The sequence below is a fragment of the Macaca nemestrina genome, chromosome 17 (assembly GCF_043159975.1).
Source record: "Macaca nemestrina isolate mMacNem1 chromosome 17, mMacNem.hap1, whole genome shotgun sequence".
Taxonomy (NCBI): domain Eukaryota; kingdom Metazoa; phylum Chordata; class Mammalia; order Primates; family Cercopithecidae; genus Macaca; species Macaca nemestrina.
The window spans coordinates 74690813-74717417 of NC_092141.1; the positions used below are offsets into that span (position 1 = coordinate 74690813).

At 40.8% G+C, this 26605-nt stretch overlaps 2 protein-coding genes across 15 annotated transcripts in view; one reads left to right on the top strand and one right to left on the bottom strand.

Moving 5' to 3' along the window:
- Positions 1-26605, bottom strand: part of LOC105469025 (centrosomal protein 112) — a 535394-nt gene that overhangs the window by 16267 nt on the left and 492522 nt on the right. The window lies entirely within an intron of this gene.
- On the top strand, positions 1381-3297 carry LOC139359400 (dynactin subunit 6-like). The gene is made up of 2 exons (XM_071082038.1): positions 1381-1416; positions 2750-3297. The coding sequence occupies exons 1-2, from the start codon at positions 1381-1383 to the stop codon at positions 3281-3283; spliced, it is 570 nt and encodes a 189-aa protein (XP_070938139.1). The 3' UTR covers positions 3284-3297.

A 26605-nucleotide genomic window follows, 5' to 3' on the forward strand; every position in this document is an offset into this window, starting at 1 on the left:
AATCATTGTAGAGTGTCTAGAGCTGAGGGGTGTCTGGTAATATCCCCTAATAGAGCCGTCCAGTAGGAAAGCACAGACTGTTTTGTAACCTTTTGATTTAATAAAGTGTAGGGGTTAAGAGCCCAGACACTGGAACTGGTGTGTCTGGAGCTGGGTCTGAGTTGTGCCCTTAAATCTGTGTGCTCCCAGAAGGAGTAACTTCTCTGTGCCTCAGTTTCCTTATTAGGAAAATAATTTTTCAAGGCCACTGTGAAGATTAGATGATTTAATACCTGTAAAACTTGTATAAGAGTTGCACATAATAAATGTTCAGTAAACATTAGTTATCATTATATGACTTAATGGAGATTTTTATTATATATATTTCATTATATTATGTATATAGTATGAATTATATTTATACATATTCCATTTAGCCAATTCTCTATCATTAGACTTTACTATTTCCAATTATTTGCAACATTAGAAATCCTTATAGCAAATTATTTGCTTAAATTAATGATTAATGGAGGCCTCCATTGAAATGTTTTTATATTTTTTAGTATCTGTGGATTGAGAAAGTACCTTACCAAAAGCTCCTATGAATTCAGAATCAATTTTAAATGAATTTAGATTTTATAATTTAAAACAATCCATATACATTTGAAAAACAGTAGTGCCTGTTTATCCAGGCTACCAACAATGGCTGGTGAGTGCCTTAGTTTGGGCTGCTATAACAAATACCATAGATTGAGCGGCTTAATCAATAAGCATGTATTTCTCACAGTTCTGGAGGCTGAAAGTCCAAGATCAGCGTGCCAACATGGCCAGGTTCTTGGCAAGGGCTCTCCTCCTGCTTCCAGTTTATAGCAATGTGTATGTGGACCTCCTCATATGGCCTTTCCTTGACGCACTCTGGTCTCTCTTTCTCTTTTTATAAAGGCATTCATCTCATTATGGGGCACCTACCTTCATGACCTCATCTAGATCTAATTACCTCCCAAAGGCCACCTCCAAATACCATCACACTGGAGATTAGGGATTCAACACATGAATTTGGGAGGGGACACAAACAGTCATTATATAGCAGTGTGCATACGGATTTTCTCAGACCCTTGTCAGTAACTCTGGCCCACAGGTGGGGAACCATTGCTTCACTGTAAATGACTTAATTTAAGGGAAGGATCTCAGCTCAAAACTCTTTCCAACTGGATTTCCACCAATACATAGGAGGATTAAGGGAAAATAACATATACTTCTACTCATTGTGGATTAGTTTATTCAGAACCTGTTCTCTGAATGCCGGGCTTAGCAGAATGTGTTAAGCAAAGTGAGTCTGACTGGTGGGGAGACTGAAGCCAGCAGGAGGAGGGGAGGGAGAACAAGAGGTGACTTCGGAGCATGGCATGTAGTCTGAGGGAGGGTGGACAAGGGCAGGTACTGCAAAATTGGCCACCTGGTGTAAGAAGAATGCAGCAAAAAGACACAGGGCTTCTGAAGGGTGGCGAAGGGCCAGAGGAGGTGGGCAGGAACTGGGCACAGGAAGGAGGCTTGCTGGGAGGGATCAGATGTAACATAAACAGGAATGTGGAGGATGTTTCTGAAGGATGGGCCTCTATGCAGCCAGTGTTTTTGCATAGGCTTTTTAGGGGAATGAGTATATTTTGGTTTCAAGAATAAGAATGAGGTCTGGGCGTGGTGGCTCATGCCTGTAATCCCAGCACTTTGGGAGGCTGAGGTGGGTCGATCATGAGGTCAGGAGATCGAGACCAGCCTGGCCAACATGGTGAAACCCCATCTCTACGAAAAATACAAAAATAAGCCAGGCGTGGTGGTGCGCACCTGTAGTCCCAGCTACTTGGGAGGCTGAGGCAGGAGAATCACTTGAACCCAGGAGGTAGAGGTTGCAGTGAGCCGAGGTTGTGCCACAGCACTCCAGCCTGGCAACAGAGCGAGACTCCATCAAAAAGAAAAAAAAAAAAAAAGAACAGGAATGAAAGAAATACTAGTAAAAGATAATGCCAAAAAAAATGCTGTAGTACAGGTGAGAAAATGCACCGCCTTCTAAGAAATTCCATTTTTATTGGGGTTAAGGTACCATGTGTTGCCACAGCAACTGCCAAGAAAAATCCATTTTAAGAAAGGTGCTCTGCTGCAGAGCTTGTGTGCTTTGATTCTGAAATATAAAGTGAAAATGTAAAAACAACTGCAATTTTCTTAACGATCTTAAAAATATTCATTTCCCCCCTTTCTTCAATACCATTTCCTCTTCAGGTTCTTTATTCTAACTGGCGTCTTCTCAAAGTAAGCACGCAGCGCAATAGGAGTCCTCCGTTCCCTGTTCATATGAACCATTCCACCGCAAGGGAGTGAAGCCTGCTGCTTAACGGGCCTGGGACTCCAAGGCAAGGGGGTGGCGATGCAGGAAGCAGTTGCCGACCTCTATTGTTTGAAGGGTGGCATGAACTAGTTTCTGGAAAGGGTTATATTTTCAGGACCATTTTCTGATCCCATGGAGAGAAAGTTGGCTTTAGCATGAGTGAACGGTTCAAACCTAGCACTTTAATTAGGTTTAGATGCTCTAAATCCAGCTTCAGGTAGTTCAAAAGATTCCCTGACACCAAAAAGAAAACAGGGGTCTGTTAAGTCTACCTCTAAGGATTCACACACAGAGAAAAGACAGAAAATGGGTAAGACAGTCGAAGACCAGAAACTTACTAATAAACTGTCTGAATTTGTTCATGAATCAAAGACTTAAATTCTGAATAAGATTGAGGTTGTTACTGGGGCCGTACCATGGCAGCAAAGACTCAGAAGAGGAGCTCAGTCAGTGATCCATCCTAAAGCACGAATTATTGCGGAAGCCGGGCCAATAGTGATTGGCAAAGGGAACCTAATAGAAGAACAGGCCCTTATCATAAATGCTCCCTCGGATAATATCACTCCTGACACTGAGGATCCAGAACCAAAACCTATGATCATTGGCACCAATAATGTGCTTGAAGTTGGTTGTCATTCCCAAGCCATGAAAATGGGAGACAATAATGTCATTGAATTAAAAGCATATGTAGGCAGAAATGGAATATTGACAAGTGGCTGCCTCACTGGGGCTTGCTGTAACCTAGATACTTTTAAAGTCATCCCTGAGAATATGGTGATCTATGGTGCAGACTGCCTTCGTCGGGTGCAGGCTGAGCGACCGCAGCCCCGGACACTACAGCTGGATTTCTTGATGAAAATCTTGCCAAATTACCACCACCTAAAGAAGACTATGAAAGGAAGCTCAGCTCCAGTAAAGAACTAAGAACTGTACATGACATGAAGATAACATTTTGTCTTTGACTGCTGTCTTTTGAATGGGCCACGGTGTTTATGTACTCCTAGCAATTCACAGAATAATACATATTGACTTCATTTTGTAAAATTGGGTTGAGAGGAGAGTAATGGATTTTCATTGTAACTGTCCTTTATAATTCATATAAAATGTATTATTTTCCTATAACCTTGCTTCTTTTCTGATAATTGGCAGATTTAGCTTTCTTTTGTTATATAAACTGCTAGCCACAAATTTTAGTTATGTAAAAGACTACCCATGACAAGAAAGGACATATTGTTATGTATTTATATTCTAGCATAGACTAAACTGAATAAAATGCTGGTAACAGGGAAAAAAATTGAGGTTGTGATATAAAATAAACCTGTGAATATTAAAATTTTGGACAGTATTTTGCATATCAGCAGTACCCTTTACTTCCTGATGGAGATGGCAAAGCTGAAACCATATTACAGAGCTCCTATTAATAAATGTGGCCTTGGGAGGTACTCATTTAGAATTTCACAAGACACATGTAGCGGAGATTTTATTCAGCAGCATTCATTCCAGCATTTACTCCAGCATTATCCACCAGTTTTCTGGTAACTGGAATCTACCCCTCTCCCATTCTCTGTCCCACCCAAGGGTCACGGGTAGAGTATGTGACAGGACCCTAAGGCAATCATCACATCACATTATCTGGAGCCATAACTATTTAGGGCCTGGGAACATGATTCAAGTCCAGGTAATCAGAGTCACTGATAGTCAAAGGATGCAGACTCTCTCATCCACCAGACTTTCCCCGTGGATGTCATTCTGGAATTGTGACAACCGTCTTGCTACCACGGAGTAAGAAGTGAACTGAGGGTTTTGGCAATCCAGGGGAAGAACTGAGAAGTGGAGAAAAATAAACTGAGCCCTTCATCCATCCGTACCTAAAGTTAGCCCTGTCCTTGGATTTTTCAGCTTGGGTTAGATTTTCTGTCCCTGGCAACCCAAACGGTCTGAATTGACACAACACGGAATATGCAAAATATTCACTTACATTTATGTGTGTCGCATCTGTTAGACCAGGGGTCAACAGACTTCAGCCTGCAGACCAAATTTGGCACACTGCTTGTTTTTGTAAATAAAGATTTCCTGTAACACAGCCATGCTCATTTGTTTACTTATTGTCTGTGATTGCTTTCTCATGACAATGGCAGTATTGAGTAGTCTTGACAGAGACCTTATGGCTCACAAGCCCTGAAACATTTGTTATCTGGCCCTTTATAGAAAGTTGGTTGACCCCTGCAACTAGACTGAGCTCCACTAGGTAGGGACTGTGTTTGCTTTGCTGACTGCTACGGCCTCAGCATTTAGCATGGGGTCTGGCACATGGTAGCAACTCAACACAATAAATATTTGCTGATGAATGAACGAATCAGACAGAGCTTACAACCTTTGGTGTTAAGTCAGTCTTTGTCTCAAAATGACAAGGTCTTCAGAATGTCTAGAGTAAGCTCATCACACATGCTTTCCCTAAAGACAAAGAGAAGATTCTGTCATCTCAGTATTGCAGTTCTTAATCAGCACAGTGGCTATTAATAAGTAGGCTGGCTTCAAAGCTGAGAAAGTCGGAGGCAAACACCAGGGCCTACAGGGCTGCTGAGATCAAAGGGGATCTTAGAGATTCACCCCGAAGGAGGGGAGTTGGTTTCGTCATGTTCCTTCCTCCTCTGTGCTTCTCTGGTTTACTCACTATCAGACTTTTTATATGGTTGAGATAGTCAATGACTCACACCTCTTTTCTTCTAAAACCAAATGCCAGCTCCTTTCTTGCTAGAATATATAATTTTGGTCTCATTTCTAATGTTTTTCTTCTTACTAATAACATTCCTAATATGTTTTCTTTCCTTAGGTTGATATATACTATGAATACTCCACTCTTCCAAAGAAGAGCTGGTACAGGTCCTAAAGCAGTTTGAACAGTTCAGCAATTCTATAGGCATGGGATGAGAAAGGCTGAATGTAGAAAGTCTGGACAGGTACGTGTTGAAGAACGTGAATATTTGGAGGACCAAGTTTAAACAAGTTGGAAGGAAGCACCTTCTCTGTGTTGCAAGGTACATCCCTGAAAGCGTTTGGGGAAAACCTGGGGGAGGGATAGGGTGTTTTTCACTTCTGTTTATCATGTCTGACTTTCCTCTCAGAAAGAGGGTGACTAGGCCTTTTTGGTTGGGGCTAGACTTCCTAAAAAAGGTAGTTTTCATCAACAAAGGACCAAAACCCCAACCAAAGGGTAGGTGGAGAAAGACTCTTGAGGTTTATAACTGACTTTGCTAATAAAAGACCCAAGAAGACCTACAGAATAAGGCTGATACTCAGGGAGGCTCATGGGGGTTTTGGAGTCTCCCTGATATTTACAATTTGTACACAGAAGTAAGGTTGGAGCACTCGGAACATAGCAAATGCTTAGTAAATATTGCTTTAATGAGTAAACGGCTGAACAAAGTTGTTGCTGAATAGGTAGGTGGCACCTTGAAATTATGGAAGGTAGTAAAGGTTATATCAACAAATTGAGATGGAATGTAGTAAAAAATAGAAAAAGCAAAGAAAACCCCACATTATGAACACCTTATATGTGCCAGATACTGTATTAAGCAATTGATGCATAATCTTTTACATGCTGTGATGATTCTAGTTAATTCTTACACACAATTTGGAAGACAGACATTATCTACTTACTTCATCGAGAAGGAAATAGGTTCACAGTGCGTTAACTGCTGGAACCACGATTGAAACCTGACATCTAACCCTGTACTGTGCCCATTTATTACTGGGAGGTGGAGAAGGGAAGAGGATTGATCTGGAAGCATTGTGATGAAATCTCAGGACAGGAGATTCTGGGATTCAGGGGGGCAGCTGGGAGCTGCTGGAGTGATCTAGGAAAGTGAAGAACTCCTAATCTGATCTCAGGTGACGGCTATGGGAAGGTCATAAAATAGAAGCTGATTAATTACCTGTCTTCGTAGAATAGAAACAAGAGATGAGTTATATGAGAATATATGCTTCAGTCATGTGCCTAGAAGAAGGGTGATGTCCCTGCAGAGACAAGGCAATGGGTACAGTACAGGGAGTTGGTCTGGGTGTGGGTAGGACACAAGGTATGTTTGGGGGTTTGCATGTACTTAGTTTGAGAAGCAGAGGAGACATTCATGAGGAAATATGCGAGTGGAGCTCAGGAGAAAAGCAGGACTAGAGACCCAAGAATCACAGGCCAGAAGAAGAAGCTGCAGCCCTGGGAATGGAAGAGCTCTCTGAAGGGGAAAGGGGAGAACAGGAATGTCCCAGGAGCCAAGGCTCATCTATAAGGGACTTCCACATTTAGGATGCAGGAGAAGGAAGCAGAAGCAGGGAATGACCAGAAATGGCCCTAGAGATGAGATGAAAGTTAGGAGAGTGGGGAGCAAGGCTTTGGGGTTCCCAAGGGTAGGAGGGAAAGTAGGTGTTAGGTGCTGCCGAGATCAAGGAAAATAAGCAAGAAGACCAGGCCATTTCGGGTGCAGTGAGCTGAGATCGCACCACTGCACTCCAGCCTGGGTGACAGAGTGAGACTCCATCTTAAAAAAAAAAAAAAAAAAAAGAAAGAAAGATCAGGCCATTTCTATCCCCTGCCTTGAATATCACCACCGCATAGGAAATAGAGTGGTCTAGACAGCAGATTAATCACGAGAGATTTTGGTGAGCAGCAGTGCTACAAATAGAGGAGTTTAAGAAGAAATTAATTTGTTGATAAACATATAGCTTCCTATTTTAAAGCAAAACTTAAAATAAAATATCCGCATCTAACCGTCAGTTAAATATCGTTCAAAGTATCTGATTTAGACAGAGTTCTGACCTGGTTTGAGGGTATTTTTCAAAAGAGGCAAGCTATGACTGCTCTTTCTTTTCTGCATATTTAAACTCTCGACAATTATAAATAAGCTAAACCTCTCCCTCAAAGTACCAATTATCTCCTTATGTTTGAGAAGGTATGAGTTGCCAGATATGGTATTCTATACAAAACACAAATTAGGAAGACAAAAGCAGCCGTTGTCCCACCGGTGTACCCCAGATTTACTTAGGCAGTTCGAACGAACATTAATGAGGATTTTGTGCATAAATCCCCCCACCTTCCAGCTAAAGGGAACCGAGACCCCACAACCTCACAGCAGAACATTTCTTAACACCATTGTAAACACTGACTCCATTCAGGAGTTTTCACCTTTACACGGCGGAGAGAAAAGAAATTTTTGTTCAATTAAAACTTAGGGAGTGTGACATCATCAAAAGACTTCCTTTAGGCTTTCTGAAAGAAAAAAAGCTTATACTTTTTACATGAGGAGTAAAAAGGAGCTTCAGAAATACATAACTGACATATAATAGGCCGGGAAGGGAACAGGAGACATCAGTAACTCCTATATTACTGATGCAGGATAATGGAGGCCTTTACAGAGGTGATGAGATTTGACTGGAACATTGAAGAACAAGTAGGAACTTTCAAGATGGATGAGAGGAAGAAAAAACGGCTAGCCTGGGAAAGGGCAGGAAGCATAGGGGTGACTGTGTGTGGCATGCTTCAGGACTGTCACAGGGTAGAGTACGGGTGGAGGTCACGGGGTGGGCAGGGGATGAGTGAGATAGGTGGAGACAAGGTGGTTAGGACTCTGAAGCTTATGCCAAGGTACCTGGGCTTTATTCTGAAGACAATGGAAAAACTCACTCAAGGTTTCTGACTGGAGATTAATATATCTTGATTTCCCCTCCCCTCCACTCCCTTCCCTCCCCTTCCTTTCCCTCCCCTCTTTCTTCTCATTTCTTTCTTTTTCAGACACGTTCTCACTCTGTCACCCAGGCTGGAGTGCAGTGATGCAACCACAGCTCACTTCAGCCTCCACCTCCTGGTCTTAGGTGATCCTTCCACCTCAGCCTCCCAAGGAGCTGGGACTACAGGCATATACCACCATGCCCTGCTGATTTTTGTATTTTTTTTTTTTTTTGTAAAAACAAGGTTTTTGTCACGTTGCCCAGTCCAGGCTCGGCAATTCACCCACTTGAGGTGAGCTCAAGCAATCCACCTGCTTTGGCCTCCCAAAGTGCCGCCTGGACATACCTTGATTTCTGTTACAGGAAGAAAAACCTAATGTCATCATCATGCTTTTAGTTTTTTCTTCTCCAGCTGATTCTCCAAACTGTTGCATGTTTCTCTAAAATGCAGATCTGATCATCGCACCCTAACTCCACTCCCATATAAAAACAGTTCTGTGATTTCTTTTATCTGTAGATTAAAGACAACCTCCTTTGCATGGATCATCTAAGAACCTTCTCATATGATCTTAGACTAATTTTCCAGGACCTTGTGCTCCAGTAATGACTTGGCATTTTCCCCAAAAGTCCCACGTCATGTTGTGACTCATGCCTTTGCACATGGTGTTCTGTGCTCCTCTGCATCCTTCCTTCCTCTGAACTGGCTAGAGAACCACTCTCCATTCTCACATAGGACCTTCTCCATGACACTCTCCCTCAACCTTCCAGTCACGGTAACCAACCTCTCCACTAAAATGCTTTGGTATTATGTTCATCTAACAGTTATTGGTTGCCACTTACGGAGTGTTTTCTATGTGCTAGGCACCATGTTGTACTCTTTTGCATATATTATATTTCATTTAATCTTCTACGAATGCTATATGGTACTTTTATGGCTGTTTACATAAGAAGAAATAGGCTTATCCATAGTCACACAGCTACTTGGTACCTGAGTCAGGACCCGTGTGAGGTCTTCCTCACCCGAGAGCCTCCGCTTGTACTTCATTATCAGATACTATTGTAACTATGGATTTGCACACTGCTTTCTCCTATTGGACTGTGGGTTCCCTGAGAGCAAGTTCTATGTTGAACCAGAGAGCAATGCTATTTCAAAATTATAGAAGATTAAATCATTATTCTTTTGAAGTTTGAGACCATTACATGGACTGTCTTTGCCAATGTAAAGACATTTTTGCTAACCTATTATGTAGGCTGGAGTTTGCATGAAGCAGAACACATCCAACCACGTAGACCTGGGCTCACTTAATCGGCGTTATACCTGCTCTGGGTAAGATGGAGAAACGGCAGCCAGTTAGTAGTTCACTTTCCATCTTTCAAGAGAGATTGATGTCTATATTTTTTTTTACACAGCAGACAAACTGGTAATGAATATATATATACACACACACACACATATATATATGTTTATTTATTAAAAACATTTTTTTTGAGATAGGGTCTTACTCTATCACCCAGGCTAGAGTGCAGTGATGTAGTCATGACTCACTGCAGCCTCAACTTCATGAGCTCAGATGATCCTCCCACCTTGGCCTCCTGAGTAGCTGGGACCACAGGTCGGCACTACTACGCCTGACTAAGTTCTGTAGTTTTTATAGAGACAGGGTTTCGCCATGTTGCCTAGCCTGGTGGTAACGAATATTAACTTGGCTTGGTCCACTTAGACATAAATGAAAGTACAATTTCTGTTAGAAACACTTACATAAGAATATGAAAAAGATAAGTACACTGTTACTGACTTAGACAAAACCAGTGCAACCTTAAGAAATGGTACCGGGAGAGCAATAGTTATGTTAGATTGAGCAAGAGGCTTCATCTTCTAATCTTTTTTTCATGATTATTTTCACTAGTGTGCTCTTTCAGGAATGTCTCCGTGCATTCTTTATAAAACTGTTGCCCAGATCTTTTTCTAAATCACATCAAACCAAAAAAGGTCAAATAAAGAGCAAGAAGATTTTGTTCTTTCCGTTGAAGGCATTTCTTTAATATTAAAAATGTACTGAAATGTAGAAATCATATTCTGATGATGTCTGAAAAGAATTCATGGTAAAGAGTAAAAAGACAAAGAAAAAAGCTCTCAACAATCACTGGTGGCTGAGGGCCGCGGGGTCCTCATTGGGACAGCTTTTTTCTGTACTTCAAATGGCAGAAAAAATTCATGATTTAAAATGAGAAAAAAAAATCCTAAACATATGTGGATATTATGATGAATGCCACTCTTCATGTTTATTGGCCCACATGGTAAAACATATTATGGTAAAAATCCCAACTTCATTTATAAGTGGAAACAAACAGAAAGGGCATCTTTTCTTATTCAAATAGAGTTCTAGAGGGTGTGTTTTTGCTTTATTTCCAACCATAAGAGGCTCCCATCTGAAGGATCTTTCTGTGTAGCTTGAGTGCCCAAGTTGGAAACTTAGGTCTCTACAGCAATTTCATTCCCTCTCTTTATCTTGCACATGTATTTAAAACTGACGTCGGCAGCAGAGGCTAAGATTTTAGGGTTAAGGATACTATTTTATCTTGCATGATGTTAACTTTTTTCATCCAGCTTTGAGAAAACTCTTTTCTTCTCCTTCATTTTGATGAGCTGAATTAATCTTGCTTTTTTATGTTCCTTAGGAAGCTTTAAAACACCAAGACAGGTGAGACCAAATCCCTGTACTAAAGGCGGCTTATGTGATCTTTGTCATATCCAGTAATCTTATGTGATCTTTGTCATATCCAGTAATCTTGGAAATATAAGGGCTGTTGTATTGTAAACTTAGGTTAACATATATTTTAAATGTCCCTTAAGGCAAAGTAGATGTTTGATGGAATGAGAACTTTCAAAAGACTTGTCTGAGATTTTTTTATTTAGTCTACACATGGTATAGCTCAACTTAGTTTGTGGATCACATATGGCAACCATAAGAAGTCTGAGAGAAAAAGTGGGGTGGCCAGTAGAAGGTAGGAGCTCCCTATATTTCTTAATTTAAACTATTCTGAGCCAATCGAATGGTAAAGACTGGTGGGTAGTTAGGTGAGAAAGTGCTAGGATGGTGGAGCTGCGTAGGAAACCCAGCCCACAACCCAGCATAGAACTAGACATCTGCATTTTATGCCAGCTTCCTCCTTTGCCTCCCTGATCAATGCTGAACGCCTAAGAGTTGACCAGAAGTAGCCTCTGTTCTGTGGAGGACCCAAAGGAAGAATCAAACCCTGTCTTCAAGGAAGTAACAGTTTTGGGGGGAAGCAAAATTAACCTATAAACATTATACAAGGCCGAGGCAGGCAGATCACGAGGTCAGGAGATCGAGACTATCTTGGCTAACACGGTGAAACCCCGTCTCTACTAAAAATACAAAAAATTAGCCAGGCGTGGTGATGGTGGGCGCCTGTAGTCCCAGCTACTGGGGAGGCTGAGGCAGGAAAATGGCGTGAACCTGGGAGGCGGAGCTTGCAGTGAGCCGAGATTGCACCACTGCACTCCAGTCTGGGCAACAGAGCGAGACTCTGTCTCAAACAACAACAACAACAACAACAACAACAACAAAAATTACACATCCAGCTACAGGGAAACTCAGTATAATAGACATTTGGGGAAAGAAAAAGATCTTTGGGCCTGGCATTGCTCGGGAAGGTCTGTGGGAGGTGAGTCTTGAGCTATGCTCCCAAAGCTGAGTAGCAGCTGGACAGGCAGAAGTTTGGCAAAAGGAAATTCCAGGTGAAGGAAAAAGCATGAGCCAAGGCGAAAATGAGTATGGCTGGTGTGAGAGCTGAGCACCCGCACTCGGCTGAGGGCTTGACGGGAGATGCTGGGGAATGCTTAGAAATAATATTGGACAGTCCATTAATTAAGTTTTAAGAGAACTTCAATGTCTGGCAGAGAGATCCAATAAGTGAGTGTGAGGCAGTTGTTTTTCTGAGCAGGGGAATAACATGATGACAATGGTATTTTAGGAAGATTGCCCAGATGTGACGCAGCTAGGAAGAGACCATTTTGTCCAAATCCAAGGTGATTAGGAGTCAAACAAAGATGTCCATGGGGAGAACGGAGAAGATGAAGAGAACTAAAGTGACATTTTGGAGTTAGAAATAACATGACTTGGTGATGACACAGTTACAAGATGTGACTGATGCAGCAGGTAGAGCCCAAGACAATGAATGCCAAGGTTTCCAGCCGTCTTCCTCTCAATCCTGATAACACTCAGCGTCCCCACTGAACTACCTTTGGTATCTTTGGTTTCCTGGTTTCCACTTGTCTTAGTCAGCTCAGGCTGCTATAACAAAACACTGTAGATTGGGTGGCTTAAACAACAAACATTTATTCCTCATAGTTCTAGAGGCTGGGAAATCCAAGATCAGGGTACCAGCATGGTCTGGTTTAGGTGAGGGCTCTCCTGACTTGCAGATGGCTGCCTCCTTACTGTATCCTGACGTGGCAGAGAGAGTGCAAGATTTCTCTTACGTCTCTTTTTGTAAGGGCATTAATATCACCATGAAGGCCCTACTCTCATGATCTTCCAAAGGCCCAATTACCTTCCAAAGGCCCCATCTCCAATACCATCACACTGGAGCTTAGAGCTTCAATATTTTGGTGGGGTGAGAGGTATTAACATTCAGCCCATAACACCACCTCAATTTTAATGCCTTTTTTTCCAGACCATAGATTTTTTTTCACCCCCACTTTGCTGTGTCATTGGCCTCCTTTCCATTGGCAAGCTGAGCCCTACACCAAACTGCTAAGACAATGCAGGTCAGGACAGGAGGTACATATAGGAGCCTCAGTCCATCAGCTGGAGACAACTGAATTCTTCTTGCTATTGCAGACCCAGTATCGGGGTCTCAGGATCAACTCAAGGGTATGCTTCATTAACCCAGTTCATATGCATGGGCTTCTGCCGTTCCCTCCTGCCTACTGCTGCAGGTCCTTGCTAGAATTAGAGCACAGGGCAGATGAAAGACGAGCCTAGGATACTGCGGGAGGTTCTGTGGAACAGAACTTTCTCTTTCCTTCCAATACGAGCCTGGAAACATAGGCTAAGGAACTGATAGCAAGTATCTTGCAACCATGAAAAAGACAATTTGTGGAGAATGGAGCCAACAATAAGGGAACAGAGTTAAAAAATGGAGAGAGAATAATTGGCTTTTGGTCACATAATTTGAGCTATTAGACTAAGCCTCCCCTGAAGCCAATGCTACTTCTCAGTTTACATGAAGCAACACATTCTTCTTATTGGTTAAACCATTTGTTCTCCAACCAGTTATTTCTAATAAACTATTTTACTGGGGCTGAGATTCCCTGCCAAGGACCTAGACTTTGCACCCTATAAGCTGGCCCCAGCAGTCCCCCAGCAAGGTAGTGAAGGCCACTCGATTTGAACTCTGCCACACCCTACTGGCTAGACTGGATTGCTTTGGGTACTGACACCTGCCCCAGCTCCCAAACCAACTTCCACATCTCCAAATACCTTGCCTACCTCACTGTTTACCTGCATTTCAACTGTGATCACTCAAAACTTGCCTACTTTCTGAATTAATGAGTTAGTTTCCTCGTGTAGTCTCTTGGTGACTTAACCTACAAATTTATACACAAAAACTTATGTTGCCGGGTTTTTTGGGCCAAACCTGAACTCTGGGAGCTCCCTGACACCTGCACGCTTTATCCCCAGGCTACCCTCTGTTGCTACAGAAAGTAAATAGCAATAATAAAATACACGCTTCTGTTTCATTAGGGTCATCTACAAATTCATGCTATTTAACCTCGATGGACCTTCTCCATTGCTGGGCAACCTTTAACTGGTCTCTGTTTTACATAGTGTGGGGGCCTTTTTCATACAATGTCTATCTCATGGGACACCCACATGCTTAGTAGCCAACATTACTGGTGATCTGCTGATGAGTGACCCTGCTGTAATCTAGGGTTCATTAGTCTCTTGTGCTGGGTGAAGCCTTTGGTAAAACTTAGGCAGCACCAGAGAAAATAACTTTACACAAAGACAAAGAGTTTTGTTATTTGCTGTACGTCTTAATTGATGCAAGCCATCAAAGTAGGAATTGCAGAGAACAAGGTATAAATCAATAAAATAAGTAAATGGAAGTGATTAAAGGACAGAGCCACTTTAAAGCAAGCGTTGCCCAATTTCCTGAAAACATAACCAAATTGCTTTGCAAAAGAAATCATAATGGTTTGCTTTTAATTTTTCCTAAAGAGCACTAATAACAAATAATGGAAAGTTCAATTGATAATTAAATTTAAAAAAACAACACTTCACTTTTGGGCACTCATTCATCAGTGAGGCAGTATTCTTTTCATTTATCAGTGAGGCAGTATTCTTTTCAAATTATTATACTCCAGCAAGGCATACTCAAGGTACTTGGTTCCTTCGTACTCTTTCCCTCCGTATTTCAGATTTTATATGAATGAAACACAATGAGTCATTCCTTCTCTTTGGATCCTTCAGGATATTATTTAAACACTGGCATCTGGTCTAAAGGAAACTTAATGCTAAGTCAGAGGAGTATTTGAAAAATAGTTTACATCTGGTTTTGTACTACCCATCCCTGGAAGTATGCAGGGAGGGTGGAGGAAATGAACACATTGCTGGCTCTCTGGGCTGTGGTGATGGTGGGGCTGGGTCTTTTGGTGTAATGCACACCACAGCATTCCCTTTTATAAAGTGAGGGATTAGTGCCACCTTCTTTGTAGCAATGTCGTGACCTCTATAATGCTTCTTAAATTGAGGACAATGATGGACCCACCAAGCCTTAACACATGATTTAAATCCGATCTGACAGTACTTAAACCCAGAACTCCAGAAGGCTAATGGTTGAACAAGCTTGGGAGAATGTCCAGGGAACCAAATGTAGAAGCCCGATGAATTACGGAGGAATCACAACTCCAGGGCAATGGAGTGGGGAATAACATGACATATTCTGAGTTGGTATCTTTTATAGGATTGACTAAAATTGCTGTCCCACTATAATGTGCTAGAAAGCAAAAAAATATTTATTATTTTCACTTGTACATCTATAATTTAAGAAGGATATGAGTTTTAACAACATTTGCACTGTTACACACACACACACACACACACACACACACACAACCTATTAAGAGGAATCTTTCATAGAGGCTACAGTATTTTAAATTTCTCATACTTAATTAGACCAACTTAGAAACCTGATTAAAATCAGTTTGTGATATTTGTATACTGAGGATAAACATAACTTGTAGAACCATGAAGAGCAAAACACGCAATAATGAGTCACAGCAGGACCCATGGAAGCTCACCTAGCAGTGACGTCTGACCTGCAGCAGCCACCATGCTCAGAGGGAGGCCGATGCCTGCGCCACTCCCTTGTGTACTTTTTTTTTTTTTTGAGACTGAGTCTCGCTGTGTCACCCAGGCTGGAGTGCAGTGGCGCCGTCTCCACTCACTGCAACCTCTGTCTCCCAGGTTCAAGTGATTCCCCTGGCTCAGCCTCCCAAGTAGCTGGGATTACAGGCATGCACCACCATGCCCGGATAATTTTTGTATTTTTAGTAGAGATGGGTTTTTGCCATGCTGGCCAGGCTGGTCTTGAACTCCTGACCTCAAGTGATCGGCCCGCCTCAGCCTCTCAAAGTGCTGAGATTCCAGGCATGAGCCACTGTGCTCGGTCTCCTTGTGCACTATTCTTAGGGGACCTACTCCATTTCAATAAACTACAAGTTGGTGACAGGGCCAATGTTTATTTTGTTTTTGGCTTGTAAACAATTCACACATCGAAAACATCTCTGCCCTGCTCCTTCAGTAATCCCCAGGGCCCTCCAGGTATGCTGAGCTCTTCAATACACACGTTAAGCCTTCCGCATTTAGTCAGGAACTTTCTACCCACATCCAAGAGACCTTATTACCCCTGTGACTTGTATTTCCACATTTTTCTTTTCCTAACTCAGATCCCCCACCTGGAAGATCTTCTGTTTGTAGTTAAGCACTAAAAGTCTATATAATTCATAACTGCAAGGGCAGAGAAGGCAGAGAAAACTCTAAAACCACCTGACTGCATGTGGCTTCGGGAAGCAACATTCTCGGGATCACACAAGCTGAAAAGGAATAAAAGTGCTTTCTGACAACAGCACCAAGTTAGAGTTACTTTCCCTTCTTTCCTGGGATGGAACAAGAAGTGTTTCCTTTCCTTTCCATGTTTGTTAGAATTTGGATCGTTTCTATTCTCTCAACTCAGTGTTACTGATTGGCTGGAAGAGTTTGTTCCACCCTTTTAGCCAAAGTCACTTTTGAACAGGCTGTTTTCGACTGCCAGGCAAGCACCATACAAAATTGGCAAGAGGTGCTTTTCTTTGGATCGTTTGGCCTCTCCTTTCTCTCTCCATCACTCCACTTACGGAATCTTGCCCTCCCCATCTAATGCCCCGCATTGTCACATTTTCTCCCCATTTTCTCCTAGCAAACTTCTTTTGGTAAAGTCTCTAATGTGTGACCATTTCAATGGGTAACTTGCATTAAAAAGCCTCTGATTGTCAAGTAAAGGTCTAGTCCCTAACACCTGAATGTTTTGGCCCCCATCAGTTCAGTTTTCGGCAGGTAGGCAGGGGAAGCATTTTGGGACAGGGGCAGCTGGCCCTTCTCTCCTCACTGAAATCGCGCTACCAGTTTGACTTCGCCTGGTGTTAAGATTAATTCTTTTACTACTGCCTATTACTGACTCATTTCTCTTTCCTTTTGAAAAGATGTTATGAGATCGAGCCCCAAATTCAAGCATAAAACTAGATTTGGTGGCAAGAAATTCTTTCTAAGGAATAGTTTTAGACTTTAGAGTCTGATATGCCAGAGTGAAATGCGTGTGTTACCACAGGGGTATAAATGTAGGGCTGGAGTTTGAAAAAGAGTATGCATAGCCTAGCGATAACAATTTGAGAATCATCACAATAAATGAGACCTGAAGCCAGTGGGGATAGATGATATCACTGAGGGAGAGAGAATGTATAGCTGGAAGAAGTAGGGAATAAATACCAGAAAACAGAGATTATCTACTGTATGGGGAAGGCCCAAAATCAGAAGTCAATAGGAGAGATTGAGAAGCTGAGGTCTAAAAAAGGAGAAGAAAAATAGGATTATGTTGGGGTAAGAAGTCAATGCAAATTAACCTCAGAAATCTCTTCTACTTGGCTATGAGCTCCTTCAGGAAAAAGACTCTCTTATTTATCTTACAGTCCAAGGCTAATGGCTCCTGGTACATAGTAGGTGCTGAATAAATGTTTGCTGAATAAGCACCTTCTCTTTTTAAAAATAACCTGCTTGTCGCTTCACTGGGGCATATGTTCTTTGAAGTTTTTTTTTTTTTTTTTAATTGATGCTTAAAAGAGGGTCTGAAACTTTCGTGTTCTGTCATTTTCAAAATATCCTCTAATTATACCCTAATAGTTATATAGGTATCATAGTTAAAATTTCCCAACAGGCAGGATTTCAACTCACTGTTTGGGTCCTGTTACTTTCTGTATATTTTTATAACTCAGTTGTAACTAAAAAAAAAATAATAACCCTCATAATTGAAATTCTCAAGAACTTTTCTATTTACTGGCAGTATATTAATACACACAAATGCAAACACATTTATTTTTCTTTGTCCCCTATTTAAAAACTGAATACCAACAAGTGTCAACTTTTAAAACCCATCATGCATTCTTCAGGCTTCACCTTAACCCCACCTTCCTCCAGACTTAGAAGCTCCAAAACATCACAGCTCACGAAGAAATAGAGCCTGCAACAATTAACCAACTTAATTTTCACAGACGCTACCATCAGTCAATACTTATTACATATTAATTTTCACTTATTACATATTAATTTTCACAATCAGTTTTTCACAAGCTTCACTAAAAAGGTCAGTATACACCTATGCAAAAATGTAGCCATTTTAAGAATTAATGAAAACTAAGTAGATGCTACTTCAGAATTATGAATTTGACTGTCAGCCAACTCAGGGTCCAAAACCTTATGGAATGTATTACTCCTGTATTTACTGATCATGCAGTTGAATGCCTGCTTTGTACAAAGCACTGTGGTAGTGGGGCGGGGGGAGCACCAAGATTAAGCTCAATACAGATAACTGGGGAATCAACTTACACTACAGTTGTTGAAAAAATAACCCATTATTATAAAGAAATTTATCAAAACAACATAATAGATATAAAGAATTTAAATATATAAATATTCACTATTATTTCTAAAGGGAAGCATATTTCTCAGATGTCTGTTGGGGTTGTTTGGCTGAGAAGGGGGTGGGTAAAACAAATAGTATGCAGCTGGTGGAAAGAGAAGGAGTATAAGCAGGTGGCAAAAGGGAAAACAGTAGTCAGTGGGGGTCAGGAATCTGAAGGTCAGACCACAGGGTGACATCACAGAAAAGAGAGCCCTGACTACACTTTAAGAGCTCCCGAAGGGGAAACTGGGAGGTAGCATCAACAAGGGGAGAAGTACCCCCACGTACGGGAAACGCTACGTCTCAGAAAAGAGGATCTTGCACTGTGTCTAAGGGAGCCAATGATAGGTGTAAGAGAAAAGGGCCAAAAAGTCTCTTTGTGACTGATGTAAGGACAAGAAGAATGGTGTTTCCATCCTGCATATACAAGAGGACTTGGAGGCTTTCTGTCTCTCACTGGTACAAACTCCCTGTACCAACTGGAGAAAAACTCTGTTCATCTTCTGTGTGGTGAAAGTTGACTGTGGAACAAACAGATATACTATATACACCAACACACAACATATGTATATGTATGTGTATGTATATATATAGTACATATGTGTATGTGTATATATAGTATGTGTGTATTTATAGTGTGTGTATGTGTGTATATATCTATTTAGTACATATGTGTGTGTGTGTGTATTCCTACTATAACATATTCACTGCCTTCAGAGGAGCCTTAGTCTAGTGGAAATGACAAAATATGTCCACAGGTAATTAGAATGAAGGTGATGTGTCTGAACTCAACAAAAGGTAGCTACTAGAAATCCTCAGGAAGCAAACTCTTTCAGTGAAACTTAGGCATTCTCATTAAAGAAAAAGACAAGGCCACATACTATCACTGGTACTACTCGATATGGAACTGGAGGCCTCACCTGTGCAATACGACAAACATTAATAAATAAGGATGAAATATACGCAGGAAGATACAAACATTTTACCTGTTTAGGAATGATACAACTGCCTACTTAGAAAATTTAAGAAATCAACTGAAAGCTCATTAGAAGTAATGTTGGTAAGAGCTCTGGTGAGACAACGGTGATACTCCTAAATACCAGAATTATCCATTTAGGAAAAAACAAGGGAAATCCATGAAGAGAAAATATACCATAATACATTTGGGAATAAGTTTAATAAGAAATGTACAACACAACCATCCATATTAGGATAGATTTCAATTGTAATGAAAAAACAAATGAGGCCGGGCGCGGTGGCTCAAGCCTGTAATCCCAGCACTTTGGGAGGCCGAGACGGGCGGATCACGAGGTCAGGAGATCGAGACCATCCTGGTTAACACGGTGAAACCCCGTCTCTACTAAAAAATACAAAAAACTAGCCGGCCAAGGTGGCGGACGCCTGTAGTCCCAGCTACTCGGGAGGCGGAGGCAGGAGAATGGCGTGAACCCGGGAGGCGGAGCTTGCAGTGAGCTGAGATCCGGCCACTGCACTCCAGCCTGGGTGACAGCGCGAGACTCCGTCTCAAAAAAAAAAAAAAAAGAAAAAAAAAAAAAAAAAAAAAGAAAAAACGAATGAAATGCAAAGAGATGTAAAGTTCCTGAATGGGAAGACTCAATATTGCAAAGATGTCAATTGTCCTGAGACTAATTCATAAATTCAATACAGTCCCCATAAGACAATCAGTGGGATTAAAAAAAATGAACTCTACAATCTTAGCCCAAGATTCACGTGAAGGAGAAAATGCTTAAGAAGAACTAAGACAATTCTTTAAAAAGATGATGAGAGGAGGCTTCTCTTTATAGAGGATATTTACTACATATTAGTACTCTTCCAAAAGGTTTTACTTGTAATGCCTGATTGAATCCTCACAACAAATTCATAAAGTGAGTACCGCTATTAATCTTTTTTCAAGATAGGGAAACTGAGGCAAATCAAGCCAATATCTTGCTTGAGGTTCCATAGCAATTAAGTGGAAGTGGCAGAGCTGGGATCTGAAACCAGGCACTGTGACTCCGTAGCTCATGCTCTTAAGTACCATAATAGATGGCTCATACTGGCAGAGGAAATCAATGAGTGAGAAAGAAGAAAAAGTCCCAGATTCACACGCATATCAAAAATTTGATTTTTGGAAATGATGACATTTCCCAAAAATGTGAGAAATATATCTCAGTCAGTACATGGTATTAGTATTAATAACTGGCTATCTATTTGGAAGGGAAACTAGTAAGATTCCTGTATTAGTTTTCTATCATTGCTGTAACAAATTACCCAGTTAGCAGCTTAAAACAACACAGATTTATTCCCTCACAGTTTTGCAGGTCAGAAGTTTGAGGGAGCTCAGCTGGATCCTCAGCTCTGGGTATCACAAGGTCAAAATCAAGCTGTCAGCTGGCCTGGGCTCTTATCTGGAGGCTCTCGGGGAGAATTCACTTCTAAGCTCATTTGGGTTGTTGGCAGAATTCACTTCCTTGGCACTACAGGGTTGAGGTTCCCACTTCCTGGCTGGCTGTGAGCTGGGGGTCCCTCTCATCTCCTTGCGACGGCTACTCCTCATCAAGTTGTCCTCTCCCTCTTTAAAGTGGCAATGGCGCAATGGTTCTCATGCTTCAAATCTTTCTAGCCACCCCCCGCCCCCTTTTGCCACATTTGCCATGTTCTTCTGCCTCCAGCCACAGAAAGTTCTCGGCCCTTAGTGGTCATGTGCCTGGATCGGCCCCACCACTTGGATAATCTGGGATAATCTCCCTTTTTTAAGGTCACTGATTAGTAACCTTGATTATATCTTCAAAATCTCTTGCAATGCAATGTGCATAGTCACAGATGCCAGGGAATGGAGTATGGACCTCCCTCATGGGCCATTCTGTCTACCCCAATCCTTATCCCACATAATATCTCACATAACATAATAAATTTGAGGTAGATTAAAGAGTTAAATGTATGAAACAAAACTCTCAAAAGTATAAGAAAATAAAAGAGAATATATTTCATAATCTAGGTTAGGGAGGACCTTCCTAAGCAAGCTTGGAAACCATAAGGAAAAAGATAGAAGATAGTCTTCTCAAAAAATTAAAATATTGAATAAAAATTAAAAGATAAGCAATTCTGAGAAAGTATTTGCAACTTATCTAACTAGCAAATAATTAACATACAGACTATGTGAAAAATAAACTTTTTTGTTTTTTTGGAGATGGAGTCCCACTCCGTCACCCAGGCTGGAGTGCAGTGGTACAATCTTGGTTCACTGCAACCTCCGCCTCCTGGGTTCAAGCCATTCTCCTGCCTCAGCCTCCCGAGTAGCTGGGATTACAGGCATGCGCCACCAAGCCCAGCTAATTTTTGTATTTTTAGTAGAGACGGGGTTTCACCATGTTAGTCAGGCTAGTCTCCTGACCTCAGGCAATCCGCCCGCCTCGGCCTCCCAAAGTGCTGGGATTACAGGTGTGAGCCACCGTGCCCGGCCAAAAAATAAACTTCTATAGATGAAATTAGAAAAACAAATCAATAGAAAAAATTAGCAATAAATGTGATCAAGCAATTCATGGAAATGCAAATGCTTTCCACTCTTATTAATGAATGTTTAGATAATCCATTCGCAGGTCTGTTTCAAATGTTAGACAAAGCAGGGAAGAATTATGGGGTCAAGATCCTGGAGATGACATAAAGCAGGAGAATTTGTAAAGCTGGCATGTGGGGACATTTTTACATGGTGGCCTTTGCCAATTCTAGAGTGGTTGGTGAGAGGCTGAGAAGCTGAACAAATCTTTCTTTTAACAGTTTCACACACAAAAAATCCAAAGAGACAAAAATTGCAGTCCAGGGCTCACTAAGGGGGAGTGTCTGATAAAATCCCTATGCTTTGGGTGGATTCCAAAGGGCTACACTCTAGGAGTAGGAGTGAATTGGAAATAAACCAGCTCTCTCCAGAAGTGAAGTTTAGCTTCAAATCATCTCAATCTCTGAAAATAAATTAAGGCTATTCAAGATTACAAATGCCACTACCTGTCTATCTAGAAACAAATGTAAGTTCTCTGGAGGAAATTAACATCATCTTAGGTCTTAAATTGTTTCTATAAATTTTCATGTAAAATATCTGGCACTCAATCAAAAACAGCCAGACTCACAAGAAGCAAGACAACACGCCAAGAGAAACAAAAGACAATGAAACAAGATCCTTGTGAGCTCCAGATCATGGTTATGAGACTTAGACTTTATAAGAACCAAGACACAGGTCCAACAGAATAAGAAAAATGATTGTGAATTTTGATACAGAATAAGTAAGTCAAAAAGAACTAATTAGAAAGTCTAGCTCTGGAAAATATAATAAGGAAAAGTAAGAATGAGTTTAAGAGTAGGTTAGACACAGCTAAGGAGAGAGTTAGTGAGCTAGAGGCTGGGTAAAAATAAAATATCCAGAATAAAAACAGACATAGGAAATAGGGCTAGAAGGTCTAATATATATATATAATTGTATTTCCAGAAGGAAGACACAGAGACAGAGTTAGGCAGAAGTAAAAACAGAAAAATCTAAATACCCTAACTACTAAAAAAAGTATATCCATAATCAATTACAAATCTACCAACAAAGAAAAGTCTAGGTCCAAATGGCTTCATCAGTGAACTCCACCATATATATTACAGGTGTCCACCACCATGTTCAGCTAATTTTTGTATTTTTATTAGAGATGGGGTTTCACCATATTGGCCAGGCTGGTCTCGAATGCCTGACCTCAAGTGATCTACCCACCTCAGCCTCCCAAAGTGCTGGGATTACAGGAGTGAGCCACCATGCTCAGTACCCCAAATATTTTAAAGGAAGAAAGACTATCAACTTTATACAAATTCTTCCAGAAAATAGAGAGAATAATTTGTTTTATGAGGCCAGCAAACTTTAACATCAACATCTGATGAGAAAATTATAATAAAAGAAAGCTATAGGCCAATCTCCCTGAGAAACATAGATGCAAAAATCCTAAACAAAATATTAGTAGACCAAAATCCATCTACAGGTTAAAAATAGGGATAACAAATGGGATTAATTCCATGAATGCAATATTATTATATTATTATTATTATATCAATAACATTAGAAAATAAACCTGTAAATTTTATTGCATTCACTGAATAAGAAACAAAATTCATATGATTACTTCAAAAGATGGAGAAAAGGCATTTAAGAAAATTCAACATCTACTTGTGATTTTAAAAATGGAAAATGAACTCTTAGTAAGGATAGAAAGAAAATTCCTTATTGTGATGAAGGGAGCCTATACAAAGTCAATTGTATTTCAGTATGTCAGCAACAAACTGTGAGAAAATGCAATTTTAAAAAATGTCATTTAAGGCCAGGTGCAGTGGTTCACGCAGCACTGTGCACTCTGGGAAGCCAGAGGCGGGCAGATCACTTGAGGTCAGGAGTTTGAGACCAGTGTGGCCAACATTGTGAAACCCCATCCTACTAAAAACACAAAAATTAGCCAAGTATGGTGGCATGTGCCTGTAAACCCAGTTACTTGGGAGGCCGAGGCAGGAGAACCGCTTGAGCCCAGGAGGCGGAGGTTTCAGTGAGCCGAGATCATGCCTCTGCACTCCAGCCTGGGTGAAAGAGTGAGACTCTGTCTTAAAAGAAAAGAAAAAAAAAAAAAGAAGAAGAAGTCATTAAAAACAGCATTATGTTAAATAGGAGCAAATCCTATGACCCAAAAGATGTTAAAGATATCTTCGTAGAAAATGTAAAACATAATAGAAAAATTAATTAATGTTTAAATAAAGTAAAGGATATACTGTGTTCACAGTAATGACTGGAAGACATTAGAAATTGACAAACCGAGTCTAAAATTTATATAGAAATCAGAAGAACCTACCACTGAAACATAAACTTCACAAGGGCAAAGATTTTTGTTCAGTTTGTTCAGCGATGTATATCCACGTCATATAGTAGGTGCTCAGTAAATGTTTGGTGAATTGAAGGTTCAAAGTATCTAAAGAGATTACAGTAAGAGTTCACGCTGAGCTTCATTCAGTTACCATGGCACATTCTGATATACCATCTCATTTACCTTCCTGTTTATGAAATCACACAAAGCCTCAAAATCTTATGTGCCGAATGCAGCAGTTGGGATCATTCGGTTTAGTTTTACATTCTTTCTTCAGGGCATTCAGGCAAATAAAATCTTAAGCTGAAGAGCAGAAAAATAAGATAAATTGCTGCTCTGGTTTCAACTGGGGGAGCCTGGCCTGAGCACCACCCCTTGGATTATCAACCGTAAGAAACAGGACGAGCATCTGAACACGATGTCTGTGCCCTTTCCACCATAGCTTGCTACCTAACTGAGCTGACAAGAGCCCCCCAAATAAGTTTGTCAGGGCCAAGACAAGCAGGCTACAAATTCCTTCTTCTTAATAATAAAAAACTAGACAATCTGGCTGTCAGCGTGCTCTTTACCTCCTATTTCTTCTCACCATTTTGGAATAAACTCAGCAGTAAATCTCACATACAAAACCTAAAAAGGATCTTTAAACTATTTATTTTCCTTTGTAATAATAGAATCTCCTACAGTATGGCCAAGTTTTCTGCTATTTGTATATACTGAGAGCTAAGTACGCATTAAGTTGCCGGATTCCAAAGAAACCTTGCACTTACTAAAATTTAAATGATGACAATTACATTATATTCTTTACTAATTCTTATTTTTTCATTTAATTCAACAAATTACGTGCATTTGAACATTTTCTAACTGTATTTTTTTTCTACTGTAACTATGCCGTCTAATTTTGTATATAAATCCAACAGGGTATCTACATGGAACATATATTTAAACGGCCTTTTAAACTTCTGAATGGTCTGTTGTATTGAAAAATCACCTTTCTTTCCTTGTTTCTAGTTTCAACTGATGTATATCTGGTACCTTTAAAACATCTCTGCTTTGGCTGGGTGCGGTGGCTCACGCCTGTAATCCCAGCACTTTGGGAGGCTGAGGTGGGTGGATCACTTGAGGTCAGGCGTTCCAGACCAGCCTGGTCAACAGGGTGAAACCAGGTCTCTATTAAAAATACAAAAATCAGCCAGGTGTGGTGGTGCATGCCTGTAATCCCAGCTACTCAGGAGACTGAGGCATGAGAATAGCTTGAGACCGGGAGGCAGAGGCTGCAGTGATCCAAGATTGAGCCACTGTACTCCAGCCTGGGCGACAGAGCAAGACTCTGTCTCCAAAAAGGATGGATAAATAAATAAATAAATAAATCTCTGCTTTTTCATTTGTTTGCCAAAAAACAATTACAACTGCGTATACCTCAAAATAGCTCTTTCTCAACAGGAAAAGGGCTGGACTATAGCAAAAAAAGGAATTGCAAGTTAAGTGGCCTCTCGGATGTTTGATACATTTTTCTGAATATGACAAGCACAATCAGTAGTCGCAAACATTTCTTTCTGCTGACTCACCCCCAACCCTCTTTTTACCATCACTGTGTTGATCTCTACTTTCTCTTTCTACCTGTTCACTGAATTCCATGAATTCAGTGCTTAGTACTATCAGAACAGTAAGACTTGATAGAATACTGTGGAAACATATACAAATATATTCATTTTATCTTCTTGGGAAACTATATTTGATCACCCAGGTTAATGCTTGATAATTCTGCTTGCCCACCAATTTTAAAAGCTGGGATAGAACACATCTTGGTTTTAAGCTTTTTCTATTTTATTCTTTAAGAGCTTCCATAATTTACTTGTTGGGAGTAAATCATATGTTTTAATCGAAAACATAATTTTTAATAAGGTGAAAATTAAAGCCAAAACTGTCTTAAAAATTAAATGGAAAGAAATGAGACTATACCCATTACTTCATTCTAAGAATAGAAGATGAGACCTGGCCCCAAGGCAGGCACAGCCTGGCTTTGAACCCTCCAGTCCCAGGTCAGAGCCCTGTGTGCTCCTGCGCCCTCCCTGTGGTCTTCATCATCCCTCAGTATTCACTGGAGGGACGAAGAGCCACTTCAACAATGCAGAAAATGCTTTATGGAAAAACAGCTGCAGCGATGCAGTCGGTGCTTTGCTGACACGTGGATTTGATATGTCAGCAAAGCACGGGATTAAAAACATGCAGCAAGCACAGAGAGGATCCCGCCTCTTTTCTCCTCCCCCAGCACAGTCAGCCCAGTGAGGTTAAAAACAAAGAGAATCTCAAGAAAGCAAAGATGAAACAGAGCACGTTCACACCAGAAGAGTGCTTTAAGTGATCCTTTAAAAATGGCATTGCAATCATTCTATATGGTTTTTAG